This window comes from Solanum lycopersicum, chromosome 9 (assembly GCF_036512215.1).
Source record: "Solanum lycopersicum chromosome 9, SLM_r2.1".
In the NCBI taxonomy this organism is placed as follows: domain Eukaryota; kingdom Viridiplantae; phylum Streptophyta; class Magnoliopsida; order Solanales; family Solanaceae; genus Solanum; species Solanum lycopersicum.
In genome coordinates this window covers 62,994,373-63,019,554 of record NC_090808.1, presented here as the reverse complement: position 1 = coordinate 63,019,554, position 25,182 = coordinate 62,994,373, and the positions used below count along the sequence as shown (strand labels likewise).

General features: G+C 29.9%; 1 protein-coding gene and 2 long non-coding RNA genes across 3 annotated transcripts; all 3 read right to left on the bottom strand.

Annotated features, from left to right (window-relative positions):
- Positions 1–12,529: 12,529 nt before the first annotated feature.
- Positions 12,530–13,836, bottom strand: LOC101267933 (uncharacterized). Its single transcript, XR_011211656.1, has 2 exons — positions 13,522–13,836; positions 12,530–12,972 (listed from the first exon to the last, which is right to left on the bottom strand). It is a non-coding gene; the product is annotated as an uncharacterized lncRNA (long non-coding RNA).
- Positions 13,837–17,499: 3,663 nt separating this feature from the next.
- LOC101268224 (uncharacterized) lies at positions 17,500–18,571 on the bottom strand. The gene is made up of 2 exons (XR_011211617.1): positions 18,193–18,571; positions 17,500–17,982 (listed from the first exon to the last, which is right to left on the bottom strand). It is a non-coding gene; the product is annotated as an uncharacterized lncRNA (long non-coding RNA).
- Positions 18,572–22,330: 3,759 nt separating this feature from the next.
- LOC104649370 (FBD-associated F-box protein At5g38590-like) lies at positions 22,331–23,967 on the bottom strand. Its single transcript, XM_026032996.2, has 2 exons — positions 22,690–23,967; positions 22,331–22,375 (listed from the first exon to the last, which is right to left on the bottom strand). Exons 1-2 carry the CDS (start codon positions 23,965–23,967, stop codon positions 22,331–22,333), a joined length of 1,323 nt encoding a protein of 440 aa, XP_025888781.2.
- Positions 23,968–25,182: the final 1,215 nt, after the last annotated feature.

The following is a 25,182-nucleotide window of genomic DNA, read 5'->3' as shown; positions in this document are numbered from 1 at the left end:
AGGTACGAAAGAAAGAAATGGGTTAAAAACCCAAAAGCAGGTGGGTCCAAGTTTCGGTCAAGGCGAACAGAACCCGAAAACTTGGACCCAAATCTCTCTCTCCCCCTCTCTCTATCTCTCTTTGCTATTTGTTGACGTTTTGTTTTAAATGTCGTTAGTTTAGGATTAGAAACTCCAAACCCCGTCGAACGCCTTTTGGTTTATCAAAATCAAAACTAAAAATTGAAACTTTAAAGCGATAGACGTTTCAAACTCACGAGTTTGCTTAGAATTAAAAGTTTAAAAAGTTAACTTTAAATGGAATTTTGAAGCAATAATGTTTTATTAAGTTTGATTAAGATTTGAGAAATCTATCTTTAAAAATTCGCTAGCCTTTATAAAATAGTCAAATAAGTTAATCGCCGGAAAACCGTATTAACGGAGTATCTTAGGTGCCTTAAACACCTTCCTAAGATATTAATTGGAATCCCGAACCCTTAAAATGTTTCAAAACAATTTTTCTGTTTAAGTTGTTTAGAAACGAAGTTTTCTTGATTTTTCTTAAAAAATTAAGTGGCGACTCCTAAAAGTCGAAAATAAACTCTTTTCGAAAATCACCACCCTTTTTTCGATAAAACAGTAATACAATTGATATAGTTGTCATACCATTAATGGGTTTCTTAGCAAATGATGTTGCACCAATTCAGGTCAGAATCCCTTCTGTGGTTTCACAGATTGAGTGTATACCAAAGAAAGCCATGATACGACTATTACAATGGTATTGATGGGTACTTGGTTAGAATTATGGAGTGTGTTACTTTTGATATTGACCTTGCTTACGAAAGAATACATATAGCTTGGGTTAGATACAAAACTAATCTGATAATATTTTATAGTTATTTGATGGATAAAGTATGTGACCTATTTGGAAATGATCTTCCCAATAGATATGATATGTTCTAGTGGTGGATGTAATGAATTTTCACGATGTGTTACTAGTGGTACATGAAAACGGACATGTTGTTTGTTAAGTGCAAATATTAACTACTTAAGGAGTTATCTATGGTATACATGCTCATATGATAAGATTTGGTGTTGAACTCATATTTGAGAACCCTACTAGCTTGTTGGTACGGGTGGATGTGTTAAACATTATTTATAAGGAAGTTTTTAGTAGTGGATCTTTGGTATGATATTGATATGTTCAGATTGTGAAATGTACTTTATGAATTTTTAAATGAGTGGTGATTTCATCGTAATGTCTAAGAAATTGGATCAATATTGAATGACAAGCATATGGGTAAAGGAAGTCCTAAAGAGTATACTTATGTGAAGACAATTAAGAGTTTTAGTAAGGAAGTGCGGATAAAAGTGGGTTAGTTCTTTGGATTGGATTGGTATAACTGGGTTTAAGGATTCATATTAATGAAATAGTTGACTTCGTGGTGATAACAAGAGCTAACTAAGCATGATGGTAATAGGAGTTTGTGATGGATTGCGATTGAGACTAAATCATAAAATAAGAATTGAGGGTTAAACGAGTTTTTATGGTAATAACGACTTGCGAGCATTTAAGGTTGTGGTTTTTCACTATTTGATGAACAATGTAGTTGTATGAAAAGTTGTATGATGTGTTGAAAAGAGTCATAAATGGAAAAGAATTAGTGGGAAGTATTTTAGTCATTGGAAAGAGACAATCGAGAAAAAGGATATTTACTATAATTATAAAGGACAAAGATATATCTTTAGAGAGTTGAGAATTTAGTTCAAGGATACGCGATTTCATCTGTTTCATTTTGATTATGGTAATAGTGTCATACGTTCATTAGATTGATAAAAAAAAATATAGATATTGGGTAAGAAATGAGAAAGAATCCTACACAGTTCGACTTGAGTGTGGTGATAAGTTCTTTTATAGTTTCGAATTTGGTAACGGGTACCATTGGAATTTTAAGCAAAGGATATTATAAGGTCGCTAGAGAGGCGATATATGGTAAGCTATGATACATGAATTTATAAAAATTTCAGATGTGAGCTAATATTGATAGACAATGGAATTGTATTACATGGTTGGGATCAAAACTTCAAGTTTACGTGGTGAGTTTAGATTTTTGATAGTGTATCTTGTCAAGGAATGAATTGGTAAGGTAAGAAATGTTTTATCACATTGAGTATGAAGCATATAGAAGGACTTAAAATTTGAGTAGTACATTTGGTTACTTTTGATTGTTATACCTAAGGTTTCCCATATTGCTGGTCAAAAATATAAGACAGTAAATGAGTTAGCAAAAAGGAAAAAAAATTATGGTGTATTGAAGAGTTAAAGTTATTTGAAATTTTCGTCATGGAAAGATTTTAAGAAAGGCAAAGGAACAATAAGATCTCTCGTACAAACACTGTATTCGGAGGTGATGGTTGTAGTGATTTCGCCTTAGAGTTTAGATATGACTATGAGATGTGACTATGGGTTTATTATTAACTTTTCTAAATATTAAGTTTTGGTTGGGTTACAATAAAATGACGTGTGGAAGATTATATATGGTTATGTCGAGGTAGATTGTTCAGAATGTAATAGGTAACAAATGGATGTTAAATAGTGTGGACCTACAATTTTACATGGTTAATGAGGATCGGGGGGGATTAAAAGTACTTTGTTGATGAGACAAAATAGACTGTTATAATGTGTTACATAGGCATATGATGATGAGTAAAGGTTATGAGATTATAGTATACATAAATATTGGAGTGATCAAGGGTTTCTTGGAGTTATTGCATGAGGTAAATGATGGTGGTTGAAAATGATATGTGAAAGTTTAGGTGAAGTTGACATTAAGTGTGACTTATATCTATTATGGGACGCTTAAATGGAAAGATAAGAAACCATGGTTCAAAGTCTTGGAGACTACAATGTGCTTGCTAAGGAGAATGTGATACTAATGACTGTGTGAAAGTAAGGTAAATGGGTGGTGTGGTTATGATATTTGTTAATATTAATAGTGTTGGATTTGATGGAGTACTGTGAGAAGTATGCAGGGTTTGGCAAATCCAACATGTGTAAAATTGTAATGGAGATCAGACTGGTTGGTTTTGGGTGGAAAAAAAATTAAATAAATAAATTGAGGGATGTAGTCAGATGAATGAAAATATTGATATGCGAATTATGGAGAAAGTATCTAGTGTTATTCGACCTTGCTTCCGTATATTCTTAAGTTGACCACCTACTTCGTTTCGGACATGATTTGGAGTATGATTCATTGCATATGCCCACGTTTTTTTACATCTATGGGTGAATTCCTAGTGGTGGATCGGATGTACCGATCCTCTTATGTCCTCTTGATAGAGTAGGAACCTTTGACAGACTTGGTCATTTCATTTATGATAAATTTGGCATTGTTGAAATAATTAAAGTATCTCAATATGTCTACAGATACAACCTTGCTTATGAGAACTTACAGAAGAGCTTTCGTGAATAGTTACAGTTATCTGATAATGTTAGAGGTTCTATACGCATGAGTTTATCATTTTCTAGGTGTTTACTGGATAATTTTCTTTTTTGGGTTAGATATGTTTGACTCTCCCTTAATGGGTTTCCGATGTTTAAAGATCAAATTTTTATACCTTAAGCTCGTGAAAATATTGTATGGTGAAAAAGAAATCGTGATAAGATATGTGATTTTATATGCATTATAGGTGTCTCGTGGTTAATTTAGGCTCACTTCTAGTTGTTTCCAAGATTGATTTGGAAGGTTATTTTGGTTATGTGACAAAAGACTTGTTATGATGGTTGTGTTCTGGTCCAATGGGTTTCACTTTAGATTGAGTTCATGGGATGGTATGTTGCTTGATAATCACATTTGATTTGTAGATATTTCAAAGTTTGATTTGAAAGTTTAGTTCTTAGTAGAGTTCATGATGGAATGGTCTTAAGGAAGAACTCACTTAAAGAGATGAACACCAATGGGTAGGTCATAACTTAGACTTTTAGTAACATCGGTTATTATTTCTTCCTCCTTATGTTCGAGGGCGAACATGATTTTTAGTGGTGGATAATGTAACGACCCATAAATTCAGTTTTGGTAATTTTTTTAAAAACATTATCGTTTTACTCCTCTTGATTATCGTCCTAGAGTAAATTTTTATTAGTCGGTGAAATTAATTTGACAAATTTGAATCATTCGATAACTATGATTATTTAATTAATAGATATATATTAAATAATTTATTTATTTAGTTTATTAAATACTATTTGACCCATACTAAAAATAAGTTATTAGGGTTTATTACTTTTGACATATAAATTTATATTCACAATAAAGTATGCATACTAAAAATTATAAGGGGAAATAAATAAACAAATAAATAAATATGAGGCGTAATGTCGAAATTAACTTTACAGATTATATGGAACATACAATCATTTAAATAATTTTTCTCATGCTTCAATTTAACAAATATATAAAAATAAGTTTTTTTTTAAAAAATAAATATTAATTACTATGATTAAATAGGAGCAAGAACGATTTCACCAGATACTAGCCATAAAGATTAAAATACGATAGTATAGATAATTTGTTCTAATTTTAACAATATACACATATTTACCGTATTTCAATATTATAATGAGAAGGTTGAACCAACCTAGAACTTGATTAAATTCATAACATGAAAAATAAATACCACATAATCATGAATATAATATTATAAATGAATATTGAATAATACCTTTTGCGAAAATCAAATTCAAGGAAATGATATAATCCTAACAAGGAACCACGAACTTGAAACCACGAAAGTGAACCTCAAAACTCAACCTTTGTTTGTGATTTTTTTAAAAAAGTAAAAAGATGAGAATAATATTTTCTACGTTTGTGTTGCCTTCCTTTTTTCTTGATTTCTCCTGTGTTTTTGTAATATAATAGTGCATGTGTGTGCATGTTGGGGGGGGGGGGGGGGAGTTGGGTAAAGTGGGGGTAATGGGGAGTGGGATCGAGGGTCCTTTTTTTTTTAAATATTAAATATATATATATAAAAATGATAATTATATAATTATTAATTGTTTTGAGTAATAAATAAATAAAGCTAAATGGGTAATTAAAACAAAAAAGACATAATTAAAAAATATTAGTTTATTTAAATAATATATATCTATATATAGATAGATAGATAGATAGATAGATAGATATCCTTTTTTTTAACAATCAAAATAAATTTATCTAATAAAAATTATATTTATGTTGTTTATTTTTATATCTTTTAAATAAACTTAATGAAAATAATAAAAAGTCAAAATATATTTAATTTAGATTGATAAAATTATTTATACTCTAAATATTTGTGTTAAACTTAAATTCGATAAAAAATTACGTGTCTACACATGTATTACTAGTTCAGTGTGTGAATTGTTTAATTTTATGGACTCTAAAATTTCAAGGACATTCCTTATGTGCCATAATAGCAAACAAATTATCTTCATGATTCTACACATGGTTTTAGATAGTCATTGAAGGGATCATATTCGTGTTAACAACTTACCCTATAATTTTTCTAATTAACAAAAGATCATGAGTACATGTGTTGATGTACTCATGATTATCAATAGTAAGTTAGACTCTATTTGGATGGTTGTTACCTAATATTTTATTTTGTATCGTATTCTATTTTTTTGTGTCATAGTGTATGATTTTAATGAAAACAACATTTAGAAAGACATCAATTTTACTTTTTTTTTGTTACATAATGTTACACATCAATAATCTGAATGATAAATCTACAAGAAAATTAGGGTATAAAATAAAGTTAAAAGTGTTTACTTGTACACATCCAGAGTTAAATGTCATAATTGTCGGTTGACACAAAGTTAAGGATTATGTTTATATATTATGCCTAAATAATAACTAAAGATAAAATATGAGGAGAAATATTAAGGTAACAACACGATCACACCAAATCGGTCAGCTGTTACACAAAATGAAGATTATTTGGGATAGTACATAAATATTTCTTTAACTTAGATTCAACTTATACAAATAATTTTTTGGCATCATACATATATATGCTCTTTAATTTGGATTCAATTAACATTTATGTCCTCAAACTTTGGATGTGCACAAGTAGATACTTAAACTTGTATAAAGTGTCCTACCTGACATCCTACATGACAACTATGTCCTATGTGACACCCTACGTATATTATGTCACTTGTTCAATTTTATACATATTTAAGTGTCTAATTATGTATGCTTAAATTTGAAAGATAAAACGTAAAATAAAATCGAGTTAAAAAGTTCATCCTAAATTTTTATAGTAAATCAACAATAAAGAAAGTGCAATTTGGTAAATGTTTGGACCTATGTCACAGTGCGCACGTAATAAAAAATACCAAACCGAAAGGAGAAGCATCAGATACTATACGTTCTCAAAAGTCTAAAAGTAGCATTTAGCTTTCAGTAAAATTTCAAAGGGTTATTAATTATTTGTTTTGGAGACTCCGAGAGACCATAAGAATTTTGAATTTATGAGTTTTCGATTATTTTTTTTTTTAAAAAAAGGTTATTGGTGAATATAATATTTGTGTAAAGTCTATTTCGTAAGATAATGTGAACACCCTGCCTGCATCGTTGGGTGCAAACTAAGAATTAACTAAAAAACAATAGATTCCACCATTATAATTTGTAAAGTATAACGATCCATAAATTCAGTTTTGGTATTTTTTTTAAAAACATTATCGTTTTACTCTTCTTGATTATCGTCCTAGAGTAAATTTTTATTAGTCGGTGAAATTAATTTGACAAATTTGAATCATTCGATAACTTTGATTATTTAATTAATAGATATATATTAAATAATTTATTTATTTAGTTTATTAAATACTATTTGACCCATACTAAAAATAAGTTATTAGGGTTTATTACTTTTGACATATAGTTAATCTAGAAAAGAAAAGAAAGAAAGGATGGACGAAAAAAAACCCACCAGATGCACGGCGTAGGAGAAACAACTGTCAGGTAAGAATTCTACAAACTTAGTAATTTAAAAATTGTAGGCTTAGGCGAGAAAACAAACTTGTTGCTTTGATGTTAACAATGGAATATGATATTGGGTTTGCAGAAAATTGTTGTGTTGTATATATATTTTATTAAATAGAATTCAATATTTTAATAATTAAATATTGGTTAATAATGTTTGGAAACACCTAGTCCATTGATCACGTACTAATGGCCTAAATAATTAGAAGGAATATGGACGATGAACTCAAGATTTCATATTGCAACAGGTAGCGAATGAATTGAACATTCACAAATTTTATTCGTTTTGATATTTTGTTCTTTACCCATAGGCTTATCACATTATGATTCCGTTTTGCTATAATAAAAAAAAGATAATTAGATATAAGGGTATTAAATTATAGGAATACTATTAGAGTGGTAGTGTTTGGAGAAATATTAACTTAATCTCAAACTTAAAATTTAGGGAATATGGAATTTGACCTATTGGTTGGAATTAAGATTCAGAAATTTTTACTGTTCATATGAGCAAGTTTTTGGGTCAATGCTAGACATATAATAATGTGTGTTGTTAGTTTCAAAACTTTATTGTGATTATTTATTTGAATAGATTGGATTGATTTGGAAGTCTAACGAAAAGGGAAGACTAAAGTCCCGGAGTGACTGTTCGATAAATTGAGGCAAGTGAATTTCTAAACTCTTGTTAAGTGTATGGAATGCGTGTATTTCCTTGTGATATATGTTTGGGAGTAACGGGATTGGTGATGGGTTGATTTGTCCACATTGATTAATTCTAATGATGAAATAAAAGGGATAACTAAAGGCGATGTGATTAATTATTTATGTGTGATGTGTTGAGAAAAGTTTGATGGCTTGTTGAATCATTGTTGATGTGATTTCATGTTTGTGTGGTTGTGAACTGTGCAATGTTATGAAAATGGTCATCTTCTCATTATTTGTGTGAACATGTCATTGCATTATTCTGAGATATGATTGTGGAAGTGTTATGTGCATTGAGAAAGAATGATAACTTAAAGAGGATGTACCATTTCGAGGGACGTATCGCGCGCCGCGATGGTTACTATATTTCGAGGGACGTATCGCGCGCCGTGATGGATACTATATTTCGAGGGACGTATCGCGCGCCGCGATGGTTATTATTATCGAGGGTCGTGTCGTGCGCCGCGACAGATGCATGGACAGATATGTCCCCCATGGGTCCCGGACTGAGAGACAGCGGGTGTGTATCACTAGGTCAGACATGCATCATTATACTTGACATTGCATTCCATTACATTGCACATACTTATCATTAGTGAACTTGATATTGTGTTTTGCTGATCTAGTGATTGACTTTTTGCGGAACTTGTGATTGTTGAATACTGAGCTTGTTATTGAGGATATATAATTTGTTGAAGTGTTGTTGTTGAGGATATGTAATTTGTTGAAGTGTGTTATTGAGGATATGTAAATTTTTGGAAGTGTTGCTATTGAGGATATCTAATTTGTTTAAGTGTTGATGTTGAGGATATATAATTTGTTAAAGTGTTGTTGTGGAGGATATGTAATTTGTTAAAGTGTTGTTGTGGAGTATTTGTCTAAATGTTTTTGTTGAGTTACGTTCTATGTAAACTGTGAGCTGTTAGGTTGGGCTGATGTTTATGCAGGTTGGAGTTGTGGAGGTTCGGTTAGGGGTGGTAGGAGTACCTGTATTTCATTCCCTTAGCCTGTGTTTAGAGGTTTACTTGCTGAGTACCGTGTGGTTTGGTACTCACCCCTTGCTTCTACAAATTTTTGTAGGTTACTAGCCCGGACTTTTATGATATATTCTCTTCTTTTCCGAGGCTTCCTGGAGATTTTATGAGGTAGTTGTTGGTCATCTCAACATTCCTCCTTACTCTTGTTTATGATTTTGTTCTACTCTAGAAACAAGTTCATTTGAGACTTATATTTTCTTTTGATCCGATTGTAATACTTTAGAGGCTTGTACACGTGACAACCAGGTTTTGGGGTATAATGTAAGTTGATAGTAAATTTTCCGCATTTTTATTGTAATAGTTGAGTTTTAGGCTTACTTGTCTTGGTGGGATAAGACGAGTGTCATCACGCCCATTTTTGGGTCGTGACATAAAGACTTAAAGAAATACACGGAAAACAAAGTGAAGAAAGAATAATATTAATGTGTAATCTAATTAGGTCGATGAGGAAATAAATTTTACTGTTGGATAAATTGTTACCACATATAATATATGATTAATATGAATCGAATACTTACAAAATTCTTATATTTGTATTAGAAAATTATATATATACATATATATATGTATATATATATGTATTAACTTGTGAAATCATAACAAAATTGATTGACGGATATATTTTCATCGTGAGACTTTTGAAAAGTTTGTAAATACAACTCCAACTCATTTTATGAGAGGTTGATAAAAGGAAGAACGCAAAGAAAGGAGAAGAACTCTGTTTTCGTAGGTTTTCATTTACTTCTTTTTGATTTAATCATTAAAGATATGTTATTCATGATTATTTTACGTTGTAATTGAATCATGAATAGTTAAACTTTTCATATCTGGGTTTGATGTACGAACAGAAGGTTGTTGTTTGATAATTGTATGGAGAAAAGACATAAATTTCCCCTTCAACTTATCCCAACAAGTCAGTGACATGCTTAAACTATTCAAAGGTGAATTTTCTAACTCCTTTCTACCCCTACCCCCATATCTCTTCTTCTTCACACACACTCATTGTCTTCTTCTTCTTCTTCTTCTTCTTCATTTTTTATTTTTATCAAACTTTTTTTAATCACAATCTAAAAGTATAATTTTTTAAAATTCGCAATCAGGTTAATTTCCATAGATTAGTTAGTTATATTTTATCTATAAAAGTTTCAATTGATTGTTTCTATCTTTTTTAATTTTTATAAACTTTGTTAATGAAATTTTGGTTGTTAATCAATTTTTGGGTTTGGCGGTGATAGCAACATTATGGGTTTGGTTGTGATGGGTGACGGGTGACGGGTGGCAAAAATTAAAATAAATAATTGAAGGTGATGAAGAAGAAAAAATCAATATTGATAATGGTGGTAGTGATATTTGGCGTTGGGCGACCATGAGTGGAATTTAGTGATTAAGAAGATATAATTATTAAAGAACTAAAATAATTAATTTGTGACTAATTAGAGTAAAATATAGGTAATAAAAAAATTAATAAAGAAAACAAAATTAAAAATATAATTTTTGACATGGTGCTAACACAGTGCTGATGTGGCAGCGAGTGCAATACACCACATAATGTGAGAGTGGTGTTACACGTTTCAGGGTGATAATAAATTCACTTTTGAATAGTAAAGGTGTGTATTGCTACCGCCTGTATTGTATTGTAATGTTGGTTTATATACACTATTTGTTTTAACTGTTATTTAAATTTTATTATATTGTATTATTTTGTAATAATCACGAAAAGTGTTATTTTATTTAAGATCAATTTGATGTGATCGTGTCATTATCTTTATTTTTTTAAAATTTTGAAAATCTAAAGAATTGTTAGGTCACTTTCATAATCAAACATATTTTTATCATTATATATGTTCAATGAGAGATTTCGAAACCTTTTCTAGAAATCAAGATCAGTTGGTAGTGCACCCCTCAAAGAATCCCACCTATCAACTTTCTTACAAATTTAATAGTTTATTGATTTGTACACGTGTCAAATTCATTGGATTGTGTTTCAAGACAGGTCAAACATGTCAATTTGAGTTGGCCTTGTATTTGTCAATATATACCTGTCAAACCTTAACACAATATGTTGTCAATCCGAGAACACGTGTATTAAAAAACATGACCCATGGTGCAGTGATGCATGAAACACTTTTCTTTCTGTCTCGGAGAAAGTAACCTAATTTCTTAATAATAGGGAGAGGGTTATAATTTGAACACAAACAACTTGTAGACTCGAAATATTTTTTGTTCTTCTTAAATTTTGTTAAAAGTATTTCTCCTTTTCTATCTTATGATATTATAAATAGAATTAAGCTGTTAAGTTAGTATTTGAACACAATATAATAAGAGCCGAACATTAAGAAAGCTAGTTAGTACTCGGGTGGATTTCTTTCCTTTTTTCCTCTTGATTTAAGAAATTTATCACCACGTATAATTTATTTATTTTGTCTAGGTGTTTTATTATCCTGTTTTTTTTTTTTAAATGTTTGTTGTTAAATGTATTTTTCACTCTTTGAACAATGAAGAGTCTTTTGAAAACAATTTTTCTTCATTCGTAAGAATAGAGATAACACGTGTGTACCCACAGATAGGATTGCACTAAATTTGTTGTTGTTTTTTCTTATCATCCGGTTATACTTCTATTTTAATTGCACCATTTTTTTTTGTAGGTTTATTCTTCAAATTTGTTTATATGTGAGCCATTTTTCCAATAAATATTATGCTTTTTCCTGGATATTTGGGTTATTCGCATGTCTTCCTTACCCTATCAAATCTTTATTAAATAAATCCAATAAGAAAAAAAGAAGAAGACGTTAAGAGACATTATGCAACAACAAAAATAGTATAATCTATCTAAATATTGTATTTATCAGAGTAATGTGTCAAAATCACTTTTTTTTTTGTGCAAAATAATTTTTGGATATAGGTTGAAAAGATTTTCAAACTTTTTTGACAATGAGCTTTTCAAGCTGAATTATTTTTTTCACCCACAAAATTTCAATTATAATACATATTCAAGAAATCGTGTGAATTGCATAATTTCGTAAACCATCAAGTCTTTGGACTCAAGTTGCGCTCAACATCATTAGGCTGAAGTAAGTGTGTTAACTGGACCGGATCGGACATTACAAATACACCTTCTCGATCATACCGGATTTGGTTCCCCACTAACGGGTGGGCCGGTATTAGTCTCAACAGTAATTCCAAGAAAAGAAGGCCTGTGACCCGCCAAGCAGTTCTACCGGGTCTAATGGGCGGGGGTCGGGTTTAGGCCCATCAGGCTAACTGGCTGGACTCCGAAAAATTTTTTTCATCACTATTTATAGTTTGAGTCAGTTATCAGTATAATAAATTGTTATCTATTTAATTTTGTAATAATTTTAACAATAGATTGATTAAATTATATATATATACACCACTTAGTATAGTAGAATACTTACATTATTATATTATATAGAACAAATTTCACATATGGCAATCATAAAAAGCATATTGGTATGTTATAGCTATAGTTCACACAATTGTCCTCCATAGCAAATTTTATGTTTGTTACGGAGATTTTGATTTGTATACTTCGCTAGATACATCCATATTTATACATTGTTGTTTGTATAATAAGATATGTATTTGTAAAATTATAAGTGTATATGACGAAAATATATGTATTTGTATATACATTTTCTCTCGCTTTATAAACATAAAAATGTATTTTTATAAAGATAGTAAAATAAGTGCTTGTATAGTCTCTATGATGGTTGGTGTGATATTTAATTAGTTTATTGCGAAGAATAAATTAAATTACACATACAATAATTGGTACTCCCATCAAAAGTCCTTATTCAATCTTTTCAAGTACAAAATACGAAGTATAATAAAAATCAATTTATATATAGCACTCAACAAAATTCTCCTTATTTAATTAAAGCATATGATAAAATTTATTCATACATAACTCTGTGTGTGTAGTACTTCTAATTAACGTTGATCTTGGAGCGGTCATTAATATAGTTATGATGAGTGACTTTATGATCATTATCATCAAAATTAGACATATTTCTCATCTTGTTTTTGACATGATCAATATAATTAGAAAACTTTTCATTATCATCTTCATGATTTATCTGATGATGATGAACTATATTGATCATGTTGTTCTCTATAGAGGACTTGTTCGTAGCTTTCATAGATCCAGCCTTAAACTTGTGAGTTGTTGCACTATTCATGTCTCTTCCTATGTGATTATATTCCACGAGGACCTGTTTAGACATAATATAATTAATTAAATATTATAATCTTGTAAATAAGATGATCATACTATTGAAATTTTCACCTGAAAAAAATAAATAGAAGCACGTACGTAAGGAGGCATAATAAATACATCAATTAACTAAAATATGATTAAACAATTTCAACATGTTATTTTATCAGGTAAGAGATCTTGGATTCAAGTTAATCAAATAGCAATAAAGTATTTTCATTTGTTCGACCTAATAAAGATTAAAAAGAATTAGACTCATACATGACGTGAAGAAGCATGACACATAATATAAGTACTTCTCCCATTTTAATTTATACGTGTTAGTTTGACTTAATACGAAATTTAAAAATTTAATAAAAACTTTTAAAACTTGTAGTCTAAAATAAGTCGTAAATATTTGTGTAGCTAGAAATCATTTCATTAAATGTAAACTGAACATTTTAAAATTAAATTATTAAAAATATAGAAATGTATATTCACCGACTAAGGGAAAATAAATCGTATAAATTAAGACAGTAAGAGTAGAGTTTATTCAATAGTACTATACCATGTTGGAGTCAGAAGACAAGTTGTGATTTAACTCAAGTGGTTTTAATACAGAAGCTTTAGCTGAATTAATAGCAAATTTTGGATTTTCATCTGGAAAACTACGGTGAAATGATCGAAAAGCTGAATTTATATTCACTACTTTGAAAAAATTTTCACTAATTCCTTGGGATTGAATAGTACTACTATCTTTGATAGTGATTTGTTTTTTTCCCATTTTTCAAAATATTTTGAGAAATAACCAAATTTGAGATGGGGAAAATAGGGTTAGAAATAGAGCAAATAAATAGGAAAGGGTTAAGCAATTTTAATTAAGTTTCTTAGAATCTTAACTAATCATGTGTTTCTCGTTTTGCGTGTGAATAATTTGTTTAATTTCATTGAGACTTAAATTTCAAGGAGATATTCCTTATGGGCCATATTAACAGACAAATTATCTTCATGGTTTTTAGACAGTCATTAAAAGAGATCATATTCGTGTTAATAACTTTCCTTATAATTTTCCTAATTAACAATAAGATAATGATATTGCGTACTCATCAATAGTACTAGTACTCTTTCGGATGACTTAATTGGTTTGAAAGGTGGTGTTTTACATATATATATATATATATATATATATATATATATATATATATAGTAGGGGATCGATTCCCCTTAAATGTCTTTTGAGTCGAGTCTATTATATAAAGTTTGCCTAGTGTAATTTTACGTTTTCTGTATGGTTTGCAGGCTATTACACCAAAATGATAGAGATTGTATTAAAAGTCAGAATGCGTAAATTACTTAATTATGGTTTAGCAATATAAAAATGTAAAGTTACGACACGTGTATGCATATATTTATTAGGTTAGTATAAATATCAAATGTAAGATAAAGTTTAATCGTACATCAAGTATTAAAAAAGTGCAATTTGGTAACTGTTTTTGGACATACGTCACAGTGCGCTCGTAATAAAAAATCATCACCAAAACAGAAAGGAGGAGCATCAGATACTATACGTTCTCAAAAGTCTAAAAGGAACATTTAGCTTTCAGTAAAATTTCAAGGGGTTCTTACTTGTAAATTGTAATGTAACAAGAAACTCATTAATTATTTGTGTCGTAGACTCGGAGAGACAATCATGGGGGATGGAACTAAGATTTCGAGTTTATGAATTTTAAATTTTCTTATAAAAAAAATATATTAATAAATATAATATTTATATAAAAGTTATTAAATTCTATTGAAGTCGTACTTACGTGCATCCTTAGGTGTAAACAAAGACACCAAAGGAATAGTATGAATAAACTTAAAAAAGAAATAGATCCCACCATTACAATTTGTAAAAAATTAAAGAAATACGTGGAAAATAAAGTGAAGAAAGAATATTATTTATGTGTAGTTTATAATTTGAACTCCTAAATGACTAAGTCAACCTCTAATCTTATATTCAGGAGGTTTAAAATCAATATATAAATATAAAAATTCTTTAAAATATCTTTAAATATTCAATGTAATTTTTTGCTGAGGTGGTTCGGGTGAACCCCCTCGGCATATTCTAGGTCCGCCCTCTGGCGGAATTGATTGTTCTCATGTATAATATATATATATATGATAAATATGAAACGAATTATTAGTACTTACAAAATTCTTGATGTGAGACCTTAAGTCATACAATATTTTTGCTATCGATTGGCTCACATTTTGTGCTTTAAAGTGTCTTTTCGAGCTTTTATTCTTCGAGTTACACTTGGAGAGTTGTCAAATCCCCGATTAGCCTATGGCGCCACATTAAGGCAAAATTCGAGTAGTTTTTAATTCGTTCATTAAAGGATATATGTAAAGAAAACGCTTGATCCTAACACATGGTGTCAGAATTAGACTCATCTCAAATTATTGTTCACCTATGTTGGATTTCCATTTAGAAGTGTTCATGCTCCAGTTGAGATCTGGGCATCGATAGAGGGATGAGAATTTGGTCATCCTTATATAAACTTGCTTTAAACTCATGTATCATATCTTTACCGTATTTAATTAATACGAGGAGAACTTTAATTTGTTTTTGTAGGTATTCATTTATTTCTTTTCGAATTAATCATTGAACATATGTTTTTCATGAACTTTTTTTTTTACGTTATAATGGAATCATGAGTAGTTAAACTTTTAATATCTAAGGTTGATGTACAAACATGAAGGTTGTTGTTGTTTGATAATCATATGATTATACAGATTTTTTTTTCAATATTGAGTTATTTACTTGATTGATTCTTTGACCTCCACAAGCAATAGTTGTAGTTCTGATCTCAAACTTAGATGGATCGATATCGTGTTCATCATCATCATCATAGCTAGGCATAATCTTGCTCTTCATACGATCGATATATCTAGAAAACCTATCATTACTACTAGTGTCATTATAATTATATTCCATATATACCTTGTTTGAGGCAATTTGATCCTTTTGAGTAACAACTTGCTTTAATTCTGTGGCTTTAGCAGGGTCGCTTCTGTGATGATGATCTATTTTTAATTTGGGATTTTGGGAAAAATATCATAAAATTGAAGTTGGATTTAGCGATTTGAAAATCTTTTTACATACTCATTGGCCTAGAGATTGAGTGTCTCTGATGATGGTTTGGTTCTTTCCCATTTTAGAGTACACATTGGGAGAAGGTTGGATGCAGAGGAGATGGAGATCATATATTATGGAGACTCATTACTAGTTTATTTAATCATGTTTCTTCTAAGATTCCACAAGGTGTAAAATAGTCATTAGTCATGAAGGGGAATCACATTCTTGTTTGATATTTTCCTAATTTACAAGATTCCATTTGGATGGTTATTGTTACGATTGTATGGTATGTGAATGTCGTTCGATTGGTATTCAAATTTTACTATATCATATTATTAAATTCATTATTAGATAACAATGAGATTTCTTGTTTTATATAACGATCGATTTGATGTAATAACATTATTGTCACCTCATACTGATACGCTAAAATAAATAATAGAACAATGTGTAACAACCATCCAAACAAAGTGCGAAGACTAAAGTATTACTTTGTAAAAGAATCTTATAGTGATTTTTGTTGGGTTTTAGCAAGTGTGAATGGGAAAAGAAAAGAGAAAATATCAAAAGTGAGGGAACTACTTTGGAGAGAAAATGAAAAGTCATTTGCAAAGTGCAAATGAAAAGTCATTTCTTATAAATTTGCAGGTAACGGTAACATTTCGAAAAGTTGTTACTCTTTCCGAAAAGTCGTTACTTTTCGAAAAGTCGTTACTTTCCAAAAAGTAGTTATTTTCCTAACAGACACAATTTTTCGAAAAGTTGTTATTTTTTTTTCCAAAAGACACAACTTTTTGGATAAAATGGGTCTGAACAGATTTCACTGAACAGACATGTTCCTTGCTGAAAATGGCTATAAAAGGAAGTCAATTTTTGATTTTTTAATAACTGAAAATTTTTTCTTTCTCTGCATTTATTTTTCTCTCAAATAAAATCAAAGTGTCGATCGACTGAGTCTGTGCGACTTGTTGTTGTTCTTCAGTTCGTTGAAGTTAAAGAAGTTTGAGGTACCGCTATTTCTTTAACAGGTTTAATCCGTTTTATCTTGGGAGAAATTAATCCATAACCTTGGGTACAGTGAGAGGATTAAATTTCTGAAGGACACACAGTAGTTTCTGTGGACTCGGATTAATTCTTCTATTTTAAATTTTTTCTGCTTCATCTTGTTTCTGTTTCTGTTCATTAACTTCATAAATACAAGTTATTGTAAGAATAACAATTTTATCCACTAAAACTTAAATAAATGGAAATAAATCACATAATAGTTTTTACTAAATCAATAAGTTTATACTGTATGGACTCAAAGAAAGCAAGATTTTTTGGGTATCTCTCTATCAAGCAATTAATCAAGACCACAAACTTGAAAAAGTCATAAATTAGCACCAAAAAAATGAGTAATCAAAATCATTCTTATAACACCAAACATTAGAAAAACTTCTTTCCTTTTTCCAAGATTCAATTTTTTTTTCTATAATACAAACACAAAGTATAATAAAAATCAATATGTATAACACCCAATATTTTTTTTCCACTTATTTAATCAAAAGTATAAAAAATTGTACATATAATCATTGTTCAAATATAACTCCTTCATTTGTTCCCCACCAGCAAGCATCAATAGTCTAATTATTAATGTTGAACTTGAAACAGTAAGTGACTTTATCATCATCAAAACTAGCCATACTTGTCATCAAAACTAGAGATACTTCTCATCTTGCTTTTGACATGATCAATATAATTAGAAAATCTATCATTATCATCTTTAGGACCTTCATTTTTCTCATGATGATGATTTATAGTGATCATGTTCTTTACAGAAGACTTGTTCACATCTTTCATAGATTTACCCTTGAACTTGCGCGTTGTTGTGCTATTCTCTCCTACAATGTGATTATATTCTACGAGCACCTGTGCAGACATAATATGATTAGTTTAACTATTTGTAACTATATGAAGATAAAAAAAAAAGGTTAAATTTTGTAGTATGTAAGAGATTTTGGCCAAACAACGAAATCACATGTTTGACTCGTACAGTCAAATTTCTTTATAACAAAATCAAGTTTATCTAGATAAACAACGTCGATTCAAACATGATCATAATAAACAGGTAATAAGTACCATATTGTTGGAGGTAGTAGAAAAGTTTTGATGACATTTGCCTTGAGATGGAATTTGCTGGCGTTTTAACTCAAGTTGATCAACAACAGCAACTGGTTTTGATATATTAGCTGTATAATTCCTCTGATGATTTATTTTTGGCTTCGTAGTAGCAACAAATAGTGGAGAATTTCGGCGAAATGATCGAAAAGTTGGACTTATATTCATTGCTAACTTGAAAATCTTTTCACAAACACCTTGGCCTTGGGACTCACTCTCTTTATTCATGATTTGAGATGAGAAAATGGAATTGGACAGAGCAAATAAATAAGAGGAGATTAAGGAATTTAAATTTTTTATTTAATTAGACCTTAGTTAATCATGTTACTCGTTTTCGTGTGAATAATTGTTAAATTCCAGGGAGGCTAAAATTTCAAGGAGATATTCCTTATGGGCCATATTAAAAAATTACATAAATTAATACATTTTAAAACATAATTACTGATTTTAGCGATACTTTTTGTTTATTACCATTTATAGTAATACTGTAATAAATCTGTAATATGTATTAAAAGTGAATTATGTATTCAATATATTTGAATCTATAATTCTTTTTGAAACATAATATGTTTGTTTGGTAAAGATTTGTCACATTGTATTATAAGTGTATTAAAATGTGTGATAAATGTATTATCCATCATTAAAACTTGTATTATTTGTGAATAATAAATTATTTTTTGTAATAAGCATTAAACTTGTATTATAAATGAATTAAAGTGGTCAAGCGAAAAAAAAAATGTTATTGCTATAAACAATAAAATATTTTTTTATTATAATATATTTATGTAAGTTCCCCAATTATCTTCATGATTCTACACAAGGTTTAGATAGTCATTAAGAAGGATCATATTCTTAATAACTTTTCTTACGAGGTTAGATGTAAATATCAAATGCGGATAAATATTGATCGTACATCAGAAAGTGATCAAATATGGTAAAGTTTTAATTGGACTTGTGTCACAGTTAGGTCGTAATAAAAAAAAAAAACATCACCAATCACCAAACAGAAAGGGGAAGTATCAGATACTATAGTGCTTCAAAGTCTAAAAGTAGCATTCAGCAAGAATTTCAATGGGTTCATACTTGTAACAAGAATCTCATTATTTGTGTTGGAGACTCGGAAAGACGAGGATAATCAAAGACGGAACTAAAATTTTGAATTATGAACTCCACATTTTAAAAAAATAAAATAGTTATTAGGTTGTCAATAAATTATATATACATAAGTGAATTTTTAATATACATATATATTACTGAATTCTATCGAATTTGTGATTTGAAATGCTAGTTCCACTTGCGAAGATAATGCGAACACCCTGCCTGAATCATTGGGTATAGACGAAGACGCTAAAGGAACAGAAAGAATAAAGTAAAAAGCAATACATCCCACCATTATAATTTGTATTTTTGTAAAGAAAGACATACACAAAATAAAGTGATGAAAGAATAATATTTATGTGTCGATGAGGGAATTAAGTTACTGTTGGATAAATAATTATAGATAGGTTGTTGCCACATAGTGTGTGTATATATATATATATATATATACTATGTATATGAAATGAATAACTAACAAAATGCTCTCACGTTTTTCTTTGATTCTTCCAGCATGGGAATAGACCCCTTATATATCAGTAACTACACTGATAAAACATAAAATTCTTTAGGTTTAAGATCAAGTTTCACTCCAAGGTAATTAACATCATTAGTCAACATTATCTATCGCTAATTGTACCATAATCATTAGTTATTAGTATTTAATATCATTTCAATACTAATTATTATAGTCTTACCACCATAATCACTTTTGATAACAATTAAACTATAAGATACTATCCACAACCATCATCATTAGTCAACACAGTTCCAAATCAACACACAAGCACTATAGTTAGTCATCATCTTCCAAACCAATGTCATATAAGAATTTCAAATATTTTATTGATATAATATAAGATGAAGTTTATTTGATTGATTTTATATTTTTTACTTTTAAGCTAAACGAATTTTTATATTTAGATATTGAGAAAACAAACCGTCTTAACTATTTAGTATTCAGATCTAAATGCGACAACTTAAAAATGTATAATTTATGTATATTATATATTAATATTAAAAAATATACATTTATGATTTATTAGCTATTATTTCGAGTAGACAGTTATTTATGTCAATTGCTCTTATCAAAGAAAGTAAAATTACACAAATTCTATAGTGTTAAGAGCTAATTACATCCTATCCTACTCTTTCTAAATTACAAAAATCCTTTGAAATGTAAGGATTTTGGATAGATCATTTTCGCCCTGATACATTACCTTTGTCGATACAAGACACAAATGTCCCGATATGTCGCTCAATGTTCCTATACATCGCGTCCCAATACATAACCTTTGTTGATACAAGACATGTCCCAATAAATCGGGTAAGAGTGATGTATCTAAGAATAGGATATCAAATGAGAGAAAATTTTAGAGAATACAATAAAATAAATGGAAAAATTACGCAATTATTAAGCAAACTTATACTACTTAATTACTCATCATAACTATAATTTGCTATAATTACCACTCGTTACTAACATTGATTATTAATTATGTGGACTGACTTCGAGTTGTACAGTTAGCCACGTTTGTACAGTTCGCCTCATTTGTATAATCCGCAACTAAATAATTTTTTCTTTGATTTGTATCTGTATACAATGGTTTATATTTGTACATGACGATGATTTCCTTTGATATTTCAGTTATGTCGCCATATGCATTCAATCTTTTTGCGTACAACTTTTTAAAGTTTGCATAAACTTGGAGTTTTCAGATTTTGTATAATATAATTTATATAATATGTAATTTGTATAACATATTCTATATAATTGTTTGACGTTCATATGTTTATATTTGTATCAATCATTATTTCAAGTTTTATCATATTTGTGTAAATTCAGACTTTATATCACTCAACTATACAAAAACATGCGAATTATACGAATGTAGCCACGAATTATACAAATTATTTTCCTCTCTTGCTCACCTCTCTCCTCCCTCTCCCACTCTCGCCCGCCTCTCTCCTCCCTCTCCCAATCTCGTTCGCTTCTCTCCTCCCTCTCCTAATCTCTCTTTTCATATATACAAATGCATATATATAATATACAATTATCTAACCAATATACATATACAATTCACCTCTCTCCTCCCTCTCTTACTCGTCTCTCTCCTCCTTCTCCCAATCTCTCTCGTCTCTCTCCTCCCTATAACATGCATCTATGATCATAATTATTAAACTATAGCTATGAATCTTTTATTAGAGATACCATTTGTAATAATTTTATTATTTTGTTTCTTTATTTTCTTCTTCTCTTCTTTTGGTCTTTCTTTCCCTTTTATCATTAGTTAATCTTCTTTTTAATTTTTTCAATATCTTCTTCTCTTTTTTCTATATTTTTTCCGTTTTTTTAAAGAAAACAAAATAAATACAAAAAAATGAAATTACAACTAACTATTTTCTAATTAATAAAAATAAATAAATAAAAAAAGAACTAGACTACTATAATAAATCTTAATATTACCACAAGAATATATGTATATATATATATACTCTGAACAAAAAAAATGTTAATGATACCATAACAATATCATTGAATAATGAGTAGGGTGCGAACAAGAAACCTTATATTTTTCTGGTTATTCTATCACATCTCTGATTCATAACACCATTACTAAATGGTTGTGACTGAAGTATATCAGATATCACAATATATTGAAACAGAGAAGCAAGTTGAAATGAGCCATGAAAGAGTAAATAGATTATCAATTTCAAACTTACAAAATCAACAAGTAAAAAGTTGAAAAAACAAAATCAGGATGGTTTTTCTGTTGACTACTGCTCATGGTGTTGCACAATTTTTTCCAAAGTAAACAAACATTGGCTCAATTTCCTCATTATGAAACAGATGCGACAAGTCCAAAACAGAATTATATGTCGGGGATCAATAAAAAAAGAACAGTAAGTTGAGACGAGTCAATACGGCTAGTAAAGTTCATAATCATCCAACTTTTACAATTATATGACAGAACATGATCGTATATAGGGTCTATTGTTTTCACTATTCCGGTTCAGACATGATGCACATTGCTAAAATATCTGTAAACTGAAATAACCACAACAACATATGAGCTATCGAGTCATTTTCTGAACGACATCTGTTAGCCAAAAATATGTACAACAAATCAACATGAACAATAACAAAGAAAACTGAAAATCCAACATATTGTCCTTGTGTATTGATATTTCCAACTTAATCATGTTTAATAAAAGACTACTTTACTTTCCAATAAAGAAGTTGTGCAAAATCTTAAATTTGAATAGAATAAAAGTGCAATTTTTCAATTTTTAATAGAATAAACTGCATCACCAATCTAATAAAAAATAACACCAAACCCATATATCAGAGTTGGTTGTTACCAGCTCACCACTTTTGTGTTCCACAGGCTGCCAACTCCCCTTCTTCAAGTAAAATTTGTAGACTTTTACTCCTTTTAATTGACTAACAAGAGGTGTGCTTCCATGACTCGAATTCTTCATATACATCAAATGATCAATGAAAAATGTGACCTTTTCACTTGTTGAAAACACGTCGAGTCTCCTAGGCTGACAACTCCATACCAATGCATCCACAAATGTTGAGCTCTCCCTATTATTCCATATAATGGTGACATCTAAAACGTTCACATGCGGATTAGAATCATTATGGTCCACCTGCAAATTTTGAATGTTGATGTCGCTGGCTCTATAGGATACAGTGCGAACTTCAGACCAAGAGATCGAATTTGATAGGAACTTCCTCAACTTACAAAACCATGCTGCATATACATTGTCACTCTCTGAGAGTTTGAAAACGATTCTTGAGTACTTTAGTTGAGTTGACTCACTCACAATTTTAATTTGAGGAATGTCTTTCCAGGCATACTTAAGTGATACTAAGTTTGGTGCATCAATCTCCCATATTCCTCCACAATTCTGAATCTTCAAAAACTTCAGGGAAACCGACTTAATCTTTTGAGTATTCATTGTTTCCAAGCCCCAACAACAGTCAAAGGTGAAAGATTCAATCAACGGACAACTACTAAGTAGAGTCTGAAGCATGTTTTCGTCACATGTTAGATAAGATAGAGAAAGTTTTCTCAAAGAATTGCAATTCACAACAACCACACTAGGCAAAAGAGTACAATATTCCAGCACTAATTTTCTGACAGAGTTTACGGCCAAGATTGCGAAAATAAACAAGGGGTATGATGATATGGTAAGGTGTTTTACACCATTTCTAAGTACAACGCCAAGCCACTTATCAATCATAGGGACAAGTAAAACTTCATGAGAATTTTCAATGAACGTTTCAACTGATAATTCAAACTTTTGGATAGGGATTTTTCCGTCCCAATATCTCCTCATGATATCGTCAACTATTTTCATATCATTGTCTTTTAAATAATCAATTGTGAAATCCAAGTTTGGAAGATTCGACCAAGCTTGCAGCCATGTTTTCGAAAGAATGCTCATCCGAGTTGCTTCTTTAAAACTAAGAAAACAGAGTATTTTGTGAATGAGACATTCCGACAATCTATCAATGGAAGGTGTCCTATTGTACAACCATACCTTAAAACCCCATTTTTCGACTCCGCCAATCAACTCTTCGCCTCGCTTCTGCAATTTCTGCCTAACTCTAGCAGCGAATTCAAACATTATTTCCTTGTGATTTTGATTCTCAGTTGTTTTTTCTTCCCATTAGCTTCGTGGCTTTGTTCAGTTTGTAGGTTATGCCTTCAGTAGAAAGCAACAACACAAAAAAAAACACCTATATAAACTAGAACACTACTAACATATAAATGGTAATTTTATATATATATATATATATATACAAAAGTATCAGAAAATATTATTATCTTTTAATAAATACCTACTGATTTTAATGATATTTTTATTTATTACTATTTATAGCATCATATAACAACACTATGATAAATCTATAATATGTGTTAAAATTGAATTAGATATATATAATATATAGGGAGAACACATAAGCGGTCACAAGAGTTTCTTCCTATTGTACACTTAAACCACACAAAAGGTGTACATATCAAACACACTTGGCTGACTTGTCACTGTCGTTTGAGGCACGCCTTTTGAGCGCGTGAAGTGAGAAAAAAAGTTGATGTGTCTGATTGGCACACTTAACGGCCCAAATCTTCCCTTTTCATTTATCCAACTCTAGATTTTCCCATTTTTTTATTTCTCATCTCTTTCTTCTTCACATCTCACCATTTTTGCTGAAAATCCAAAAAAATTCTTCATTCATCTTCATGATTAAACAAAACTCATAAACAAAGTTGCTAAAAATAACTAAATATGGAGTTGTAACTTTTTTATTTCTTGGTAATTCAAGTTTTAATCATATTTGTTAATGATAAAAAAGAGAGGAAGAAGAAGAATTGAGCTATGCAAGTTAGACAATATTGTTTTGGAGGAAAGGGGAGGATAAATTATGAAATAGTTCTATATTGTATGGGAGGAAAGGGGAGGATAAATTATGAATTTTTATTTCTATAATAAAGTTAAAAAGAACAAATAGAGAGTTCATAAAATTATTAATGGTGGAATTTAAGTTGGCAGTGAGGAGGGGCTTCAAAGAAGAAGATGCAGAGGGGGCTGCTGGATCTGATAATTTTTTTTGTAAAAGATATTTTTTTTAATTTGCCACATGTCACGGTATGATTGACTCTTTTTTCATATTATAGTATTTGAAAATCAATCACTCTATATATTTTTGGGTAATGTCATTGAAGTGTCTAATATACACACTTTGTGTATAGATAAGGTGTTCAATACGAATATGGCCTCATTAACGCGTCTAAACGAAAATAGCGTGCAAGTTCAAGGCGTTGCTTATGTGTTCAACCT

Excerpts from the sequence above, each read along its gene's own strand:
- LOC104649370 (XM_026032996.2), bottom strand. The coding sequence starts at position 23,967 with ATGTTTGAATTCGCTGCTAGAGTTAGGCAGAAATTGCAGAAGCGAGGC. Across the intron at positions 22,376-22,689 it reads AACACAAAAGTGGTGAGCTG|TTTACAGATATTTTAGCAAT; the intron begins GTAACAACCAAC and ends TGGTTATTTCAG.